Source organism: Trachurus japonicus, chromosome 10 (genome assembly GCF_045865225.1).
Source record: "Trachurus japonicus isolate A0001 chromosome 10, Traja_1.0".
Taxonomy (NCBI): Eukaryota; Metazoa; Chordata; class Actinopteri; order Carangiformes; family Carangidae; genus Trachurus; species Trachurus japonicus.
In genome coordinates, this window is record NC_140916.1 from 22,440,358 (window position 1) to 22,455,704 (window position 15,347).

The 15,347-nt window shown below is 40.5% G+C and overlaps 2 protein-coding genes across 3 annotated transcripts in view; one reads left to right on the forward strand and one right to left on the reverse strand.

The window, feature by feature from the left end:
• Nucleotides 1-980: 980 nt before the first annotated feature.
• Nucleotides 981-14,300, forward strand: znf185 (zinc finger protein 185 with LIM domain). Its single transcript, XM_085790117.1, has 34 exons — nt 981-1,106; nt 2,067-2,138; nt 2,435-2,549; nt 2,928-3,035; nt 3,132-3,158; nt 3,396-3,455; nt 3,541-3,588; nt 3,683-3,754; nt 3,879-3,959; nt 4,078-4,131; nt 4,295-4,432; nt 4,519-4,866; nt 5,556-5,621; nt 5,735-5,797; nt 6,032-6,106; nt 6,338-6,412; nt 6,630-6,710; nt 7,072-7,131; nt 7,281-7,334; nt 7,575-7,631; nt 8,237-8,290; nt 8,398-8,442; nt 8,655-8,702; nt 9,376-9,441; nt 9,633-9,689; nt 9,816-9,878; nt 10,190-10,306; nt 10,586-10,633; nt 10,980-11,015; nt 11,668-11,733; nt 11,831-11,905; nt 11,980-12,045; nt 13,009-13,114; nt 13,712-14,300. Exons 2-34 carry the CDS (start codon nt 2,120-2,122, stop codon nt 13,811-13,813), a joined length of 2,550 nt encoding a protein of 849 aa, XP_085646243.1. The 5' UTR covers nt 981-1,106; nt 2,067-2,119; the 3' UTR covers nt 13,814-14,300.
• The window catches only part of pofut4 (protein O-fucosyltransferase 4), a 53,500-nt gene continuing 52,310 nt past the window's right edge, over nt 14,158-15,347 (reverse strand). For both annotated transcript variants that reach the window (XM_085790116.1, XM_085790115.1), the window contains exon 5: nt 14,158-15,289. In XM_085790116.1, the coding sequence (XP_085646242.1) occupies nt 15,139-15,289 (151 nt within the window). In that variant the 3' untranslated portion in view covers nt 14,158-15,138. The remainder of the gene's footprint in view (nt 15,290-15,347) is intronic.

Here is a 15,347-nt window from a genome sequence, read left to right on the forward strand (position 1 = left end):
AACACTTGCCAGTGTGCTCAGCAGAGTGAAACTTTGGCTCTCAGACTTGCTAATTTTCTCTTCCACCTACTTTCTGTGGCATATTGCGAAATCTATTCACACCCTTTTCTGTTTTAAAAGTCTTTTGTAAATGTATGCGCAGCATGTGTGAGAATGCTTTTTAAAAATTATTATTTGTACAGAAACAATGGTAGGTTGATCCCCACACACCCTTGAGTGCCATTTGTTGAAGAAATTGTTGCACTGTTCACAGTAGCAAAGACTCATCATATTTTTGTCTCTCAAACACAGACACTTTTTTAACATTGTTAAGCACAGGTGTAAATTTTATCATGTCATTTTTTACCTGCTTTATATCCCACAATAGGATAAAATACATCACTTTTGACATTTACCAAACACCTAATATGTGAGAAAATCAATTCTTCAAGGCAAGGAACGTGTGTGTGTGTGTGTGTGTGTGTGTGTGTGTGTGTGTACAGTATATAAACACACATACATGCATCTGTGAGTGTAATTTTAAGAAATTGCTTAGATTGACCTGCATATGATGTTTATTGAACCACCGTTTCTGTTTATCTCAGTTCAATTGTGTGTTGTTTTCAATCTCATTTGAATCATGCCTCTCTCCCTGGGTTTCCCTACCCAGTGAGCATGAGAGCAGAATTCCCACTGGAGCTGTCGCTGCAAGTTGCTTCATTTGCGTGTGCCATGCTGTCGTGGTTCTCTTCCATTTGTCGCTCTTGCTCACTGTCGGAGCTGATCCTTAGCCACCTGCGTGACGGGTATTAACAAAGCACAGATGTAGTAAACAAAAATGAGTTCTTAGCAACCTGTGTTACGCATGTACACCAACATGCGCGCGCGCACGCACACACACACACACACACACACACAAATAACCAAACAAGCACTGCTCCACCCCACATCCACCTACCTCGACTGGCTGGGCTTGTTAGTGCTTACGCCCGTACCTGTTCACTAGCTCAGCGAGTGAAACACCTGTCAGACAGAGGAAGACTTTCCCTTTGCACACACCAGCCACACTTAGAGGAACACACAGTTACTGAGTCTTCATTGAACTGTGGGATATAAAGCGACAGCAGGTGGGTGCTCTGACTGGCAGATGTTTGTATTATTCAGGATGTGATGCAGCAAATAACCCGGATACTTTGTGTATTCAGAGCTTTGGTGATCAGCAGCCGAGAGAAGAGAAATTGTCAAAGTGTTCTATCATGCTATGTAAACTGTTTGCTGAAAATGTCAACTGGTGATAGTGTTTACTCTCATTTTTCTGGGTGTTTCTCTGCCATAATTGCTTGTCAGTAGAGTTGTCTGTCTTGCTCCTCGGTCTGTCTTAAATGCCATTGCTCCTCATTAATCATTTATCATGTGTGGACTGATGTGTTAAAGCCAGAATAAATATGCTCTCTGAGCCCTTGGTGTACCTGTCCTGTCACTAGTATTCAGGACAGTATCTTCAAGAGATATTGTGGTTATGTGCTTCAGAAGAAGTGAATTCACAGCCTCAGGAGTTTACAAGTTATATCTGCATTTTGAGTTTTCTGAGTTTGGCAGTGCGCCATAATTTTGCATAAGCTGTAGCCTGCGCCTACTTTGAGATAAGGGAATGCTCGTCAGTGTTTCATTAGTGTTTTCTTTCTCCCCCCCTTAAGTTCCTCAGGGAAGTGAATTTCCCATTGAGTTCATTTCTGATCATAAATAACTGTCGAGGTCAACTAAGCAATATTTTCCCAATCGCATAAGACATTCTGTGTAATTATATCCTTTATTCAAGGACAAAGAATCATATGCATGTATGTGCTGCCCATTCATATTTAGGAAACAGCAGTAATTTTTGAAAGTGGTTGAACTGGATGATCCACATTTCTTAAGGATGAGACTGAGGAATGCTTTACAGAACACGTGTTCCTTGTTAGGAGGGGACCTATTGTGGGAATGACCGTTTTGAAACTGACTGTGTTGTAATAAATCAAGATTGTTCATTTCTTTTGAATACAATCAGTCACTAATCTCAATGTGTTTGTAATTATATTTCCCTGTAGGTGGCCTGGGAAGAAAGCAGACCAAAGAAGAGAGAGAAGCCTCTAGAACAAGCATGTCAAGCAGTGAAAAAGGTGAATGATCTGATCTGAATGACATAGTCCTCTAATAAAGGAGAGGTCATTACAGGGCATCTCTCAGTCTCTGCACTGGGCAGTGTTGACTCTATAAATTCAGCCATTTCCCTGATTTAATGCAAAATGCAAGTGTGTGATTAGATGATGTTTATTTCAGCCCAAAGTGGACTGAAAATCATGCCCCTATCAGGCAGACTGTGACTAACATATCATTAAGATGCAGCCTACACCGTGTATATCATCTCAGATGTTGTGTGGGGTATGTGACATGTACGTACGTGTGTGTGTTTCAGAGGGGGACAGAGCGGCTGTGTTTCGTACCACCAAGGTGCGCACCAAGCTGAAGGGAGATGCGAGCTGGTTGCAGCGTAACAATCAACCTCAAACTGAGACCACAGAGAAACCCTGGTAAACAAACTCACAATAACACTATTGTCGCAATACCTATTCAAAAAATTCAGAAAAGAATGGCAATAATCATACAGTTGGCCAAAAATCATCTTTAACTTTGTCTAACATGTGTTTTCTAAAAAAAAAACAACCAAAAAACATATCTAGAACAATTTCACTGGATGGATAGTGACAAGGCAACTAGATGAAATGATAAACAAAAAATATACACCTGTATCACAATGTTATCACATATATCACCACGATATTTACTTAAAATATCACAGATATGATCAATACTGGTATATTGCGACACTCATAGTTTCAAATAATGTTCTGCCCATATTTTCTATTACTCAGTAACCTGATTAGACAAATTCCTGTGCATCAATACAGGTTAGCAGAAGTGAGAGCTGGCCGTATAAATGGAGCCCCTGCTGAGACCAGTCCAGTGTCTTCACCAACAAAACCCACTGTGTCACCCACCAAGCCAAACACTGAAAGGTAAACACAGGTTTCTCATGTGGCTCACTCAGCACTTTGACACCTCCCACAAAACAGTGATTGTGCTAATTATAAAAGTCTCTGTTGTGATCTTAGGGCACCAACATCAGGATATCTGATCAGGTAAGACTTGATTTGTGAAATTATGACCTTATTATTCTGGTTTTAGAAGACTTTGCTGAATCTTTTTCAAATGGGACCAATAGAGTCTATCTCAGGCTCAAGCATTTAAGAATCCCATCTATACAGGCCTATCCGCTCAGACACAGGGAGATCTGAGCACTGAAAACAGAATTGCATGGGTCATTATTACGGAGAGAAAAGGTTTTTATCCATTCACACTTTTTGTTTTTCGTTCAGAGGCGTTTTCACGAAACTCGATGACAAGCCCACTTCATCCTCAACATCTAACGGCATAAGGTAAGAGCTTCTCTGTCTTGAATGAGCAGACTTAATGGTCTGAGTAGTGAAGCACACATTGCCACTTATTCTCTTCTTTTCACAGTAAAACAACACAATTTAACAAAAAAACTTCAGAGGGCTACAAGAGGATGTGAGTGTGCACAAATCAGATTACCCCGTGAACTGCCGGCAGCTGAGAGAGAATGGGTTTTCATTAGGTGTATGTTTGTACTTGTGTTCCTCAGAGCCCCCCACACTGTGAGGTCTCCTTTGGACAGCAATGAGGACCAGCTTAGCCAGGAGGAAAAGGACAAACGGTGAGACTCTGCAGGTGGTGATGCAATGGTGCAAAGTTGGATGGTCCAAAGAACACCATCCAAATTTTGAAGTCTCACGCCCAGGACAGAGATGACATTAACATCATAATGACTCATTTCACAGCACGGAGGCAGCCAGCAGTGTTCTGAAGAAATCTGCAGTCAGGCAACGGTCTTATGTGTTTTCTGCTGCTAAGAAATACGAGTAAGAATATCTCCTTGTGTTTATCTTGTTTTTGGAGTCCTGTTATGATAAATGAAATTAGTTACATAATAAAAAAGATGCAAGAGTTTACTTCTGACAGCTGTGTGTTGATCCACAGGTCTCCACCTGAAAATCCACCTGACACCGTCACTCCATCATTTGTAGCTAAAAGGTGAATTCTCCCTCTAAAATATTTGACACTGAAAAGAAAAACCTGTTGATCCAAGAGTGTGACATTATGTTGAGACGTCTGTCTGTTTTTATGAATGTTTTGCACACTCAACTTTGCACGCATTCACGCTCGTGCGCATGTGTGCATGGCTACATATGTGCAGGGTGGAGATACTTGACGATGACGATGATGATGATGATGAGAGCACTCCGACTCCAGCACCTGCCAGCTCTCCGCCTCCCTCCCCCGTCGCCCCCGTCACATCTGTTGCCTCCGCGCCTCAGCCCAGATCCAGGAAAATGTGAGTCGTGTGCCATGTTTCTGTTTCCAGCGCAACAAGTGACTAACTGTTCCTTTGTCTTCATTCATTATCTGTGTTGTTTACAGAGTTGACACCACTGTGAAAACAGCTGCTAATGAGCCAGTGACTCCTAAGGAGGAGGCTGCACCGAAGCCTGTGGAAGAAGAGCTCGCTCCAGTGTCTCTTACAAAGAAAGATCCTTTTGAAGACATGAAACCTGGGTGCACCAAGGTGGCCACGCCCCTCCCCGAGCTTGTCCCTGTGTGTGTTGAAGTGGTCTGCACAGACCCAGACCTTCAGGATGATTCAGATGATTCTGGGCCAGCGGACACCCCTCTGGTTCCACTTACCCCAGCATCACCAATCACAACTACGGTGAACACAGAACCAGAACCAGAATTTGAACCTGAGCCTGAACCTTCTCCAAAGCCAAGGTGAGATTCTTACCAACCAAAATCAGTGCTGACACATATTATAGCCAAGTACTAGTGATGCAGTGCAGTTTAAGTACAGCACTCAAGTCATATGCTTAAATAATTTTACATGAGTGTTTCTATTACGTTCTACTTTGTACTTCTACTGCATAGCTATTGTACTTTTTTTTTTTTTTTTTTTTTTTAAATACCTTTAATAAACAATTTGCTGGAAACATTGTATATGCACATTTTGCTCACAAAGATAGACAAATTATATTGTGGATTGTTACACAACCAAACTTTATATAAAGATGATAAAACTGCACTACACATTCCTGCCTACACATTAAAGTATTTGTGCCATTAGTTCAGTAACTGAATATATAAAATGAAAATATAACATTCACAGGAGCCTTTTTTTCTTTTGCACTCTTTAGCAATAATTTGAACAAATGATTTTACTTGTAAGCAGGCATTTATGTTTTTACTTTTAAGCAAAATATCTGTTGTTGTTTTTTACTTCTACCACTGTAATGTTTGTGCAAATACTTAAATTTTATGATAATTAAATATCATTAGCAACAGTTTAAATAAGCTGTGAGATTGTTTTCTTAAGGTTTATGTAATGTTTGCTCTCATTCTTTTCACTTGTGTGATTGAAAGCTGCCTTGGAATGCCACATGTTTACTCTCCATCCATCTTCACAGCTCCAGTGTTGACCCTCACGCCGCCCTGTTTGGCACCCTCATCTCTTTCGACACAAGTTCAACCAGGTACCAGAAAAGGAAATGGATTAAAGCAGCTGATACTAGTATGAAAAAAATAACCACCTGCCTTAAGTGTTAACAACATGCCATCTGATAATTAGAGATTTTTTCCTCTCCAGCGCCAATGATTATGAGCCAGAACCTGTAAAACACAAGGAGGATGGCCACACGGCAGAGAACGGGTACAAAACCAACACCTTCCTCATTCCTATCAGAGTTGGCAAGGAATCACATAGTAACAACCTACCACTGTGTTCACTTCAAAGTACTAACAAAATATGCCACCTCAGTTTCTGTTTTTTTTTAAACCACCAAGAGGGTGTCCCAAATTAGTCTTCATTAACGGTGGCAGTGTAATACAGTATAAAGATGTGTGCCAAAGCAGTTGCAGTGATTTCCTTTCTTACTGTCTGTAGTGTTGAAGAGGAGCCAGCTTCAGCACTCAGGAACAGTGAACCAGTAACAGAGGATCTCCTGGCTCTTAATGATGGGTTTGTTAAAAATATGTTCTTCCTGATTGTGCAATTAAGTCATCCTCACATAAGCAATTTTCTGAATCTTCAGAAGGTGGCACTGTTGGACTTTGAATGCTCCCCCTCCCCCCGTCCCTCCTCTACCTCAACTGGCCTCCTCTTGCTTTGAAATCTCCTCTGACTCCAAAATCCCCCTTTGTTCATCATCTTCTCCTCTTCCTCTTCCTCTCCTGTTTTCCGCCTCCGCAGTCCGGAGGAGTCAGCAGTGCCTGTTCCCCCCAGCCCAGGACGCTGGAGTCAGGATCTGCTCAGCGGACTAGACAGGTATAGGAAGAGCTCTTTCCCACCCAAAGCCCCAAATAGAGAGTTATGCGAAGAATTATCATTTCATCAGTGGAAAATCAATAGCTCCCTTGCCAGTAGCAAGCAGAAGCATTACCTTAACTTACCTTTCTAGAGTTGGAAAACACACAGCAAAAGAAAAGAAAAGAAAAAAAACAACAACTGCTCTGTATTTGACTTTTGGGTTTAATTTATTTAGTGAGGCAGAACCAGCGAAGACCAGCAGCGCCCTGGATCTCCTGGCTGATGATGTCATTCCAATCAACACAGAGACACCCAGGTGAGAAGGAGGTAGACATGCGATGGTCTCTGCTCCCCGTCCCTCCTCCCCTTCCTCCCTCCTTGTGTACCATTAAGTTTTATCACTACAGATGGGGGGAGGGGGGTCTCAGCTCCCTGGGGTGTAAGATTTTTAATAAACCCCATCCGCCTCAAGTTTGATCCATAAATCAGGGCTCCTCTACTCCCAGCATTCTATTTTAACCCCTGCTCCGTGTTAGATGGAAACGAAAGTCGCAGATTCCTGAAGCGACTGAGTAATACTTTGAAATGGAGAGCCACGTCTTATCTGCAGCGCGACTGGAAATAGAAGAGAATGTTCTGTACTGATTAGTATTGCGGCTTTGTTTTGTCTCTGCCAGCCTCAGCACGCAGCGAGAGGAGGAGAAGCAGACAGATGAGACAGCCAAAGCAACACAAAGGTAGAGGGAGATGACAGGCTGCTCTTAAACAATTAACTATCCATGCAGAGCTGTTTCTGCTAAGAAATGCATTCAATTCAGATATGCCTTGTAATGATTTATACTAACTCCTGCCTGCAACTGTGCTGTGTGTCTCCTTTGCCTGTCAGCCCCACAGAGACAGTCACTACAACCACCAAAACTGTGATCATTACTGAAGAAAGGTACGGGAGCACACATACACACACACACACACGCGCGTGCACACACACGGCTCTGTACTATATTCAGATGGTTTTCATGCTCGTTATATCGTTCAGTGGATTTCAGGCTTTTCTAATGGACTGACGTTGTAAATAGTGTATGAGAAGAACCACACTAACCTTTACTTGCCCTCTTTTCTCTTCCCATCATGCCATTCATCCGTACCACCCTCTTTACTTTTCTGTCTTGCCGCTGTGCAGTGGAGAAGACAATGCAAATCCCTGGAGCACACATGTGACAATTACAGTCACTGAATCGAGATTATTTTATTTACTGCCACATCACATGGGCTAATGCTTTAAGATGTCTGTGTTACATTGTATGTAATATATATGTAAATGTGTGTTAAAAAGAATAGTTTACTCCACTGACACTGAGTGGAAAAAATCAAATTTGCTTTAAAAATTGATTCAATTGTAAGATACAGTCTCATTTCTGTTAAACAGGCAAATTGAGTTTAATGTGGGTCATATAATAGATTCTTTATACTTTAGTTAATAAAGACATATATCTATCTATAGAAGAAGGAATGCAGTTGTCAGTTGAATATCTGAAAACAAAATTGATAATGTTAATGATTTGTTCAGTTTAATTGATATTAACTGCAATCAGGGTTCGTTCTAGGTGAAGAAAACATGAAATACACAGATTTTGCTATTCTGCAGCAGAACAGTCTTTCCATTTGTCAAAGACATCCAGATTCTGATTTTTGATTGAGTCTGGCCCCAAGCTCCTCTGTGTTTCTGTTTACCATTCAAACTGCATTAAATCTTTCCATTATGAGTCAATGTGATCAGAATTCCTCCAACACAAGATGGGCCATGCTGACAATTGAGAGTGAAATCAGTGTGAAATTGTTTTTCAGCTCGGCTGATCCGTTTGATCCATATCCGATAGGGACCACATCCCCTAACAGGTAATCATATTGGTTTGGAGCTGTGACTGTTTTCCAGCCAGCCAGATAGCATCTCGGCATGCATAATGCAGCAGTTTCTGATTATGAGCCACTTTTCTCTATTGCAGCTCGTCTGACCTGCTCCAGCCCCTCGCAGATATTTCCATCAACAGGTACCAGGAATGAAAATGCAAATTCTTCTTTTTCTAGTGTAACCTCTGATTGTAGCATGTTACTACATAACACCCTCTTTGCCACCTATTTACTTCATTTAACAAGTTGTTATTACAATAATTGTTGTTCAAAATCAGTTGCTATCAACACACACTGTGGCCACAATATATCTTATTCATATAATTATGTTGATTTATTTTTATTTTTTCAGTGCATCAACCCCCTCCTTGGAGAATGAGGATCCAAGTCCAGAAGAAAAGTCAGTTGTTTGCCCCCTAACTCTTTAAATTAAGCAAATTTAGTGCAAAATGAGGCAACAAGTAACAGTTATTCCCAGAATTGATACATTTGCAGATTTCTTTCTTTTTTTTTGCAATATATTAGTGCTGCAATGATTATAAAATTAATCAATTAGACAGAAAATTAATTAGAAACGGTTTTGATAATCCTTTAATCATCATTGGTTCCAGCTTTTGAATGTGATGATTTGCTGCTTTTTCATGAATCATTGTATATTAAATCCCTCTGGGGGTTTTGGACTATCACCTCTAATCCTCAGAAGTTGTGATTGACATTTTCTACTATATTCTATACAATTAAAAGAATGAGTTGATTAATAAAAAAAAAATAAGAATCAAATTAATTGATAAGGGTAATAATTCATATTCACAGCCCAGGAGTAAAATAAGTGTCACTAAAATATCCGAAAATAGTTTCTGAAAAATTAAAAAATTAGAATTCAAATTATTCCGTCTGACCAACAGAGCAAAAGACATAATTAATTCAATTATAATTCAAATTATAAAGTTATTAAACAGAGAAAAGCAGCAAATTCATACCTTCAATGACCTTGAAAAAGATGTTTCTTTAACGTGACTGCATTTTCAATTTTGCTGTTTTATTTTCTCCTTTTTTGTGTGCGTGTGTGACAGTATGAGCAGTAATGCACTGGATTCCCTTGCAGAAGGCGTCATCCCCATCGACACGGACACCACCAGGTATTAAACCTAGTGCAGAGTTGTGTTGTGAATGTGTGAGTGAGAGATGGGGAAGGAGCGAACAGTGTGGGCCTGCAGAAATCAATTTCTCAAACAGCATATGTTACCAGTGTCTGATATGCTTCATCTGTCATAACTTTTGCATGCTCTCTCTCTCTCTCTCTCTCCCTCCCTCCACTTTGGCTTTTAAGGCTCAGGACTAAACGGTCATGGGCACTCACATGGGATACCGACACACCAGAAGAGAGGTGATGACACACTTAAATTTTCTCTTACACTTCCACACAATGCAGCCGACTATGTTTCAGTCATCTACATGCACCCATCCTTGTCCATTATGTGCTAAAAGCCTTTCAATGTATGTCCCCTCTCAGCCAAGAGCCTGAACCCGAAGGCCGAGCTAAAGATCAAGAGACGCTGATCGTGTTTGAGAAAAAGTAAGTCATCTTTTTGTTAAAAGCCCCGGGTGCATATCGGCTCCTTTTATTCCCCTAACCTCCTTCCCTTTCACTACAGTCAAGTCACTAGGCTTTTGCAGCATCTAGTCATTGAGCCAGAACACATTGTGCACTGGTGCTCATGAAAATAGGTCAGATACTGTATATATTTGTTACAACTTTCCCTCACAACTGTCGTAAACAGATCCCCTTCCGGCCTTTTCTTTGTTTTGTTTCTCCAACAGCATTCAGAGTGTTGTGAATTCGTCAGACTCTCGTGCTACAATGTCATGTCCTTTTTTGTTCTCAAGGTCTGCTGAGAACGAGTCCCCGTGGAGAAGGTGGACATCACCCGCTGCAGAGGAGGAGGAAGAGGAGGAGGAAGAAGCAGAGGAGCAGGAGCAGGAGGAGGAGGAGGAGGAGGAAAGGTATCTCTGCTGTGGCTGAGCTTATTAAATGCATAATAAAGTGCTTTTATTTTTTGTACCATTTGAGCAGGATGCGATTATAGCACTTTAAAATTCAGTGGCTGTCAACCATTTAATTGAAAGTGAGCTAAACACAAGTTCCTCATGGCTCACTCAGAATAATCAGCTTCTTCTAGACTTGTTATTTTCTTACTTTAATACTGTCACTGTGTGGTTTTTTTTCTTGTAATCTGTGCTGCCAGACTTTATTATAATGCAGGAATGTCCTCTGTTTTGTAGCCCTGAGAATACACAGACGCAGACAGTCAAAACCGTCACCACCATCAAGTACGTGGAAAACGTTTTACTTTTTTCTTACTACTTCTTCTTAAAACTTGCAATGTATGATTGAAAACTTAAGCCATTAGAAGGAATAGGGAGCTTGAGAGGCATGTAGGTTAACGCAGTTACAATACATGGGGGGAGGGCCCAGGATGAGGCAATGCTGCAGTACAAAAACACAGCACACCACACCTGGTCAATAAATGTCGACCCCTCCGGAGCTGTGAGTTAGAAAGATCGGCTTTATATACACGTATTAAAACCACAGAATTCTTGCTCGCTGGATTGCATCCACCTTATTGGCTGATGCAGCGTACAGTGAAAGTCTAATACAGTTTTCTTTACTTTCCAGGGAGACAGACAGTGAACCAGAGACTGCTATGGATCGGTAAGTTTATGATCTTGTTCGCATCACAGTATAATGCAAGAGTGTCTCCTGAGTGTTATGTTCTACTATCTGGTCACTTGATTTTCTCCCTTTATGTAAAAACACTTTTTTTTTTGTCTTTTAGGAGTCTAGGAATTTCAGCTCTATTTTCCTTTATTCATACTGTTCTCAGGACATCTAGGCATATTATACACTTTCACTTACCACATCTGCCTTTGCCTACATGTTTGTAACACAACCGTCTTAGTTGGGGGCTGAGAATGAACAAACCCTGTGGGAATGCAGCTGTATCCCCTTAATGCTCAACTCTAGATTTCAACCTACCTGTAACTTCTGTATGATTCTCCTGCTTCAACTCTGTCGCTGAAGCTAAATGACAAGATCTTCCCTCCCATTGTCTTTCAATTTGCCCTCATTTCCTTCCCTCTAATTATCATTCTCCAGATGTCAGATTAATGATGTGTATTAGAGATGTCCTTTTGTCAAATCACAGCCCGTTAAACAGCATGCCATTAACAAGATATGGCAGAAACTGATTATCTCTTGAGTTTCATTTGACAGATGTGAAGTCCCTCTGTATAAGCCATCACACTGCTGTCATCAGAGAGTCAGAGCTGACACTAACACCGCTGCACTCTTTCTCCGCTTATAGAACTCCTTCCAAGACCGTGATGGAGGAAACCCGTCGCGTCGAGACACCAGAGCCCGAGTCCAAAAAGTGAGTGATTTGACAAACTGGATTCTTGAATGAAAGTGGCAACTAATGTCTCTTGTGCATATGAACTCACTCTTTCCATCACCTGCTTCTGTTCAAGGGGGTTTGTATATGTGAAGGAGTACGTCAATACAACGGAGCTGGCCTTGCATAACTCCACATATCCATATGATAGGTAGGTCTACTACATTATTTACAAATTATTTACTGCTGAATAACACTGCTCTAATGATGAGTTACTTTCCACAGTGAGCCAGATGGTTTGACATCAAGCTCCACCAGTTACTCCTACAGAAGCCCATCCCCTTACTCCAGGTAATACACCAGCTATTAGTCTCAGCCCTTATCCCGTGACACTTCAGCTGCTTTCAGTTGTTACATGTAAAATTGCTTCCTGACTACATTTTATGTTTCTCTTCAGCTAAAATCTTCTTGCACTTAATGGACACTTCCAATCCTTTCAGATCAGAGGTCTTGAACTTTGAACAAGTAAACCTCCAACGATTTCCACTGTCTGTCATCAGTTTACTTTAACTGGTTTCAGTTACTACAGTCGAAGACTTCAACTGATATCTTCTTCATGCTAAGACACTCTTATCTTTCCTTTAAGGATTTATACTTTAGCTGACACTACTGGCTCAATTTATCAGTCACACTTTAAATGACAACACTACTGCTTTCCATGTTTTCATTTCAAATTAAAAACTACACTTTACTCAGCACATTCTAAACTTATCTCAGCACTTGCACAAACATAAACCTCTTTTTTCATTTTTGATTTAACTTCCTCTTCAGCTACTTTCACACTGTGTGTAGTAAAGGTTACATCTGCATGCACATTTACCTCAGCAACCACAACTATGTTTTCCTTAAAAAAAAGCTTTTTAGACTTGCTCTTGTTTACATAGTGGGTCAGATTATTTGATATTAGTCTCTGTTAGTTTTTCTTACAGCAGCTCTTCGACTTAAATCCTTAACAACACAATTCCTTAAACCTGTTTTAAACCAGCTTTAAACCTAAGCCCTTTCTCCCACTGCCTTGTTATTTCCTGTTCTGATGAAACCGAATACATGTAAGCAGTAGGGCAGAAATTCCACCAAGCCTGCTCATTAGGAGGCTAAGCAGGGACATGAAAGGATTATTTACACTTCTTAAATTCCCGCACACAGGACAGAAAAGGTCACAGGTTATTTAACCAGAAAGAGCTGAGGCTGCACAAGAGCCGTTTCTGCATCACCAGCCAAGCTAACTTGTCTCAATCGCTCTGTCTTCCCCAGTGACTCACTGTCATCCAACTGTACATACTGCGGAGAGCCGGTGGGCAGTGATGCCAAGATCACCATTGAGCACCTCAACATCAACTGTCACCCTGACTGCTTCAAGGTAATTAATCTGTCTGCTCGGATACAATCCTGCTGAAGGTACACCGTGGTGTTCTCACTTCTCTCTGGAGAAAATGGGCTTCAGTTCACCTTGAGAAAATAGTTTGAAATTTTGGAAAATGTGTTTAATCACATCTTTGGCAAGAGCAGGACGTCGCCCTCATGTCCTCACCAATAATGAATGATAAATTTAGTTAGAGGACATTCAACTTAGATCAACATAAAAACTGCAAACAGGGGTAGGGCACATTTCTAAAGCAATATATATATGCAGTATAAGATGTCTAATAAATAATATTAGACATCAGATATTGCACTGATAGAAAATTAGTGACATCGATCCTCTTATCAATAAACAAGGCAGTAAGCATATTTCCAAAAATATCAAACTATTTCTTTAACTTTAGTAATCACTTTGGTGTATTTCCAGTTTATGTATCAAGGTTTAACTTGTTATTTCTGCTTTCACATCTTAAATTTGTTCTCTCTGCCATGTATTGAAGAAAAAAAAGAGTGTCACTAAATCTGGAGAATAAAGACACGGCTCTGCACTGTACTTTTAAATTAAATTTCTAATGACATTCTCATACTTTTTCAGTGCGGTGTGTGTAGTAAGCCTATGGGAGACCTCATCTACAGCATGTTCCTACACGGAGGGAAAGTCCACTGCGAGAGCTGCTACTCCAAAGTTTTCGACTGATTAACAAAGCTCTTAAGTGGGTCTCTTGTCTCTTGTCCTCATCCGCCTCCTTTCACGTTCATTTGCATATAAAAGTAAGAACTGGTCTTTCACAAAGTTTGTACTGCATTCAGTTTGAACTCTGCTGTGGTTAAGGGTGACCAGACACTCTTATAATTTAACAATATGATTGCTCAATGATTCTTACGTTTGGTTAAATTTCTAATTTCTCAAACATGTTACACTACTACGTTTTTTTTCCCGCTGATGGTGAGAGTTGTATCTGCCTCGGTAAACTATGAAGGATATGTCTGTGCAACACATTCACATGTGCTGTCAACAGGCTAATACTGGCAAGTGGGGTATAATATTATAATTAAGCAACACTAGCTATACAAGAAAATGACTTTGTTAAAAAAAATGTTTACTTATTTTGTTCTTCTTGATACAAAATAGTGTGTTCAAGTGTATGAGATGCTTTGTTAACAAAATAAAATGATTTGTATGAGCCTGGTATAAATATGTGATACAAACATACTAAAAAACACACCACACTGCTGTGGAGTCTCCAGCAGTTACATGTTTTAGAAAAGCATTACCGTATTCAAAAGATTATTGCACATGAAAATGGTGAGAATACAGTTAGAGTAACAGTATAAAGTAGCAACATCAGAAATTCTACAAATGCAGTGGTGATTTCCCACTGGGAGTTGTGCTTAACTTTAAATTTGACTTTCTCCACTCCTTGGTGAGATAATAGTTCCCTTGCATAGTCACTTAAAATAGCTGTGTACATAAATGTGACTTTAGCTAATAACCATCGGCTACCTGCTGAGTAACTGTAGAGAAGCTAATGCAGTTCATTGGCTACTGTCTTGATGGTCTTCACACTCAGTTAGGCAGAGCTCCCTTGGTACAGAGGACACGTCTTTGGCTCTGTCCCAAAGCAATGAAAATGTGCCTCCCATGAGAATGTGCATCTCTGGGGCAACTGCACTGCATGCAGTTAATGTTAACAATGCAATGCAGAATAAGGGCAATGATGTCAGCTCAGTTATAGTAATAAAACGACTTGAAAATATGAGCATATAGAACTCTAAAACATTATTTTCCCATTACTGAACTCAGGATAAAAAAGGAGAAAAGTATCACGTCAGCAGAATACGATATCAAAATCTGTTGCAGTATAACTGAACTGCTCATAAGAGTGGAGTAGTTTTGGCTCAGGTGCAAAAATATGAGTCACTTCTGCTTCATTCCCCCCATTTAAACTTGGGGGGATTCAGAGTACGGGACACTCCTGTAATATAGATGTGCCCCATCCTCTGTTTGTTTCCAGGCCTGGGTCAGTGTTTTCCTCTGGCTCTGCTCACAGCTATGTTTTGAATGTGCTTCCACAGCAGCGATGGGTCTGACTCGTTATGTCTTATCAGAGACTCCAGCCCCTCTGCTTGGTCAAGGCTTTGCCAGTAATCCTGGGGCCAGATTTGCAACCATCTGCAGACAGATATACAAACAGATAAGGCTCATCATAGAGGATATTTTAATTAGACAA

Bases quoted from the DNA above. Each gene is read 5' to 3' on its own strand.
- znf185 (XM_085790117.1), top strand. The intron at 9,442-9,632 runs GTATTAAACCTA...TTGGCTTTTAAG, and splicing joins ATCGACACGGACACCACCAG to GCTCAGGACTAAACGGTCAT. The intron at 10,307-10,585 runs GTATCTCTGCTG...TCTGTTTTGTAG, and splicing joins GAGGAGGAGGAGGAGGAAAG to CCCTGAGAATACACAGACGC.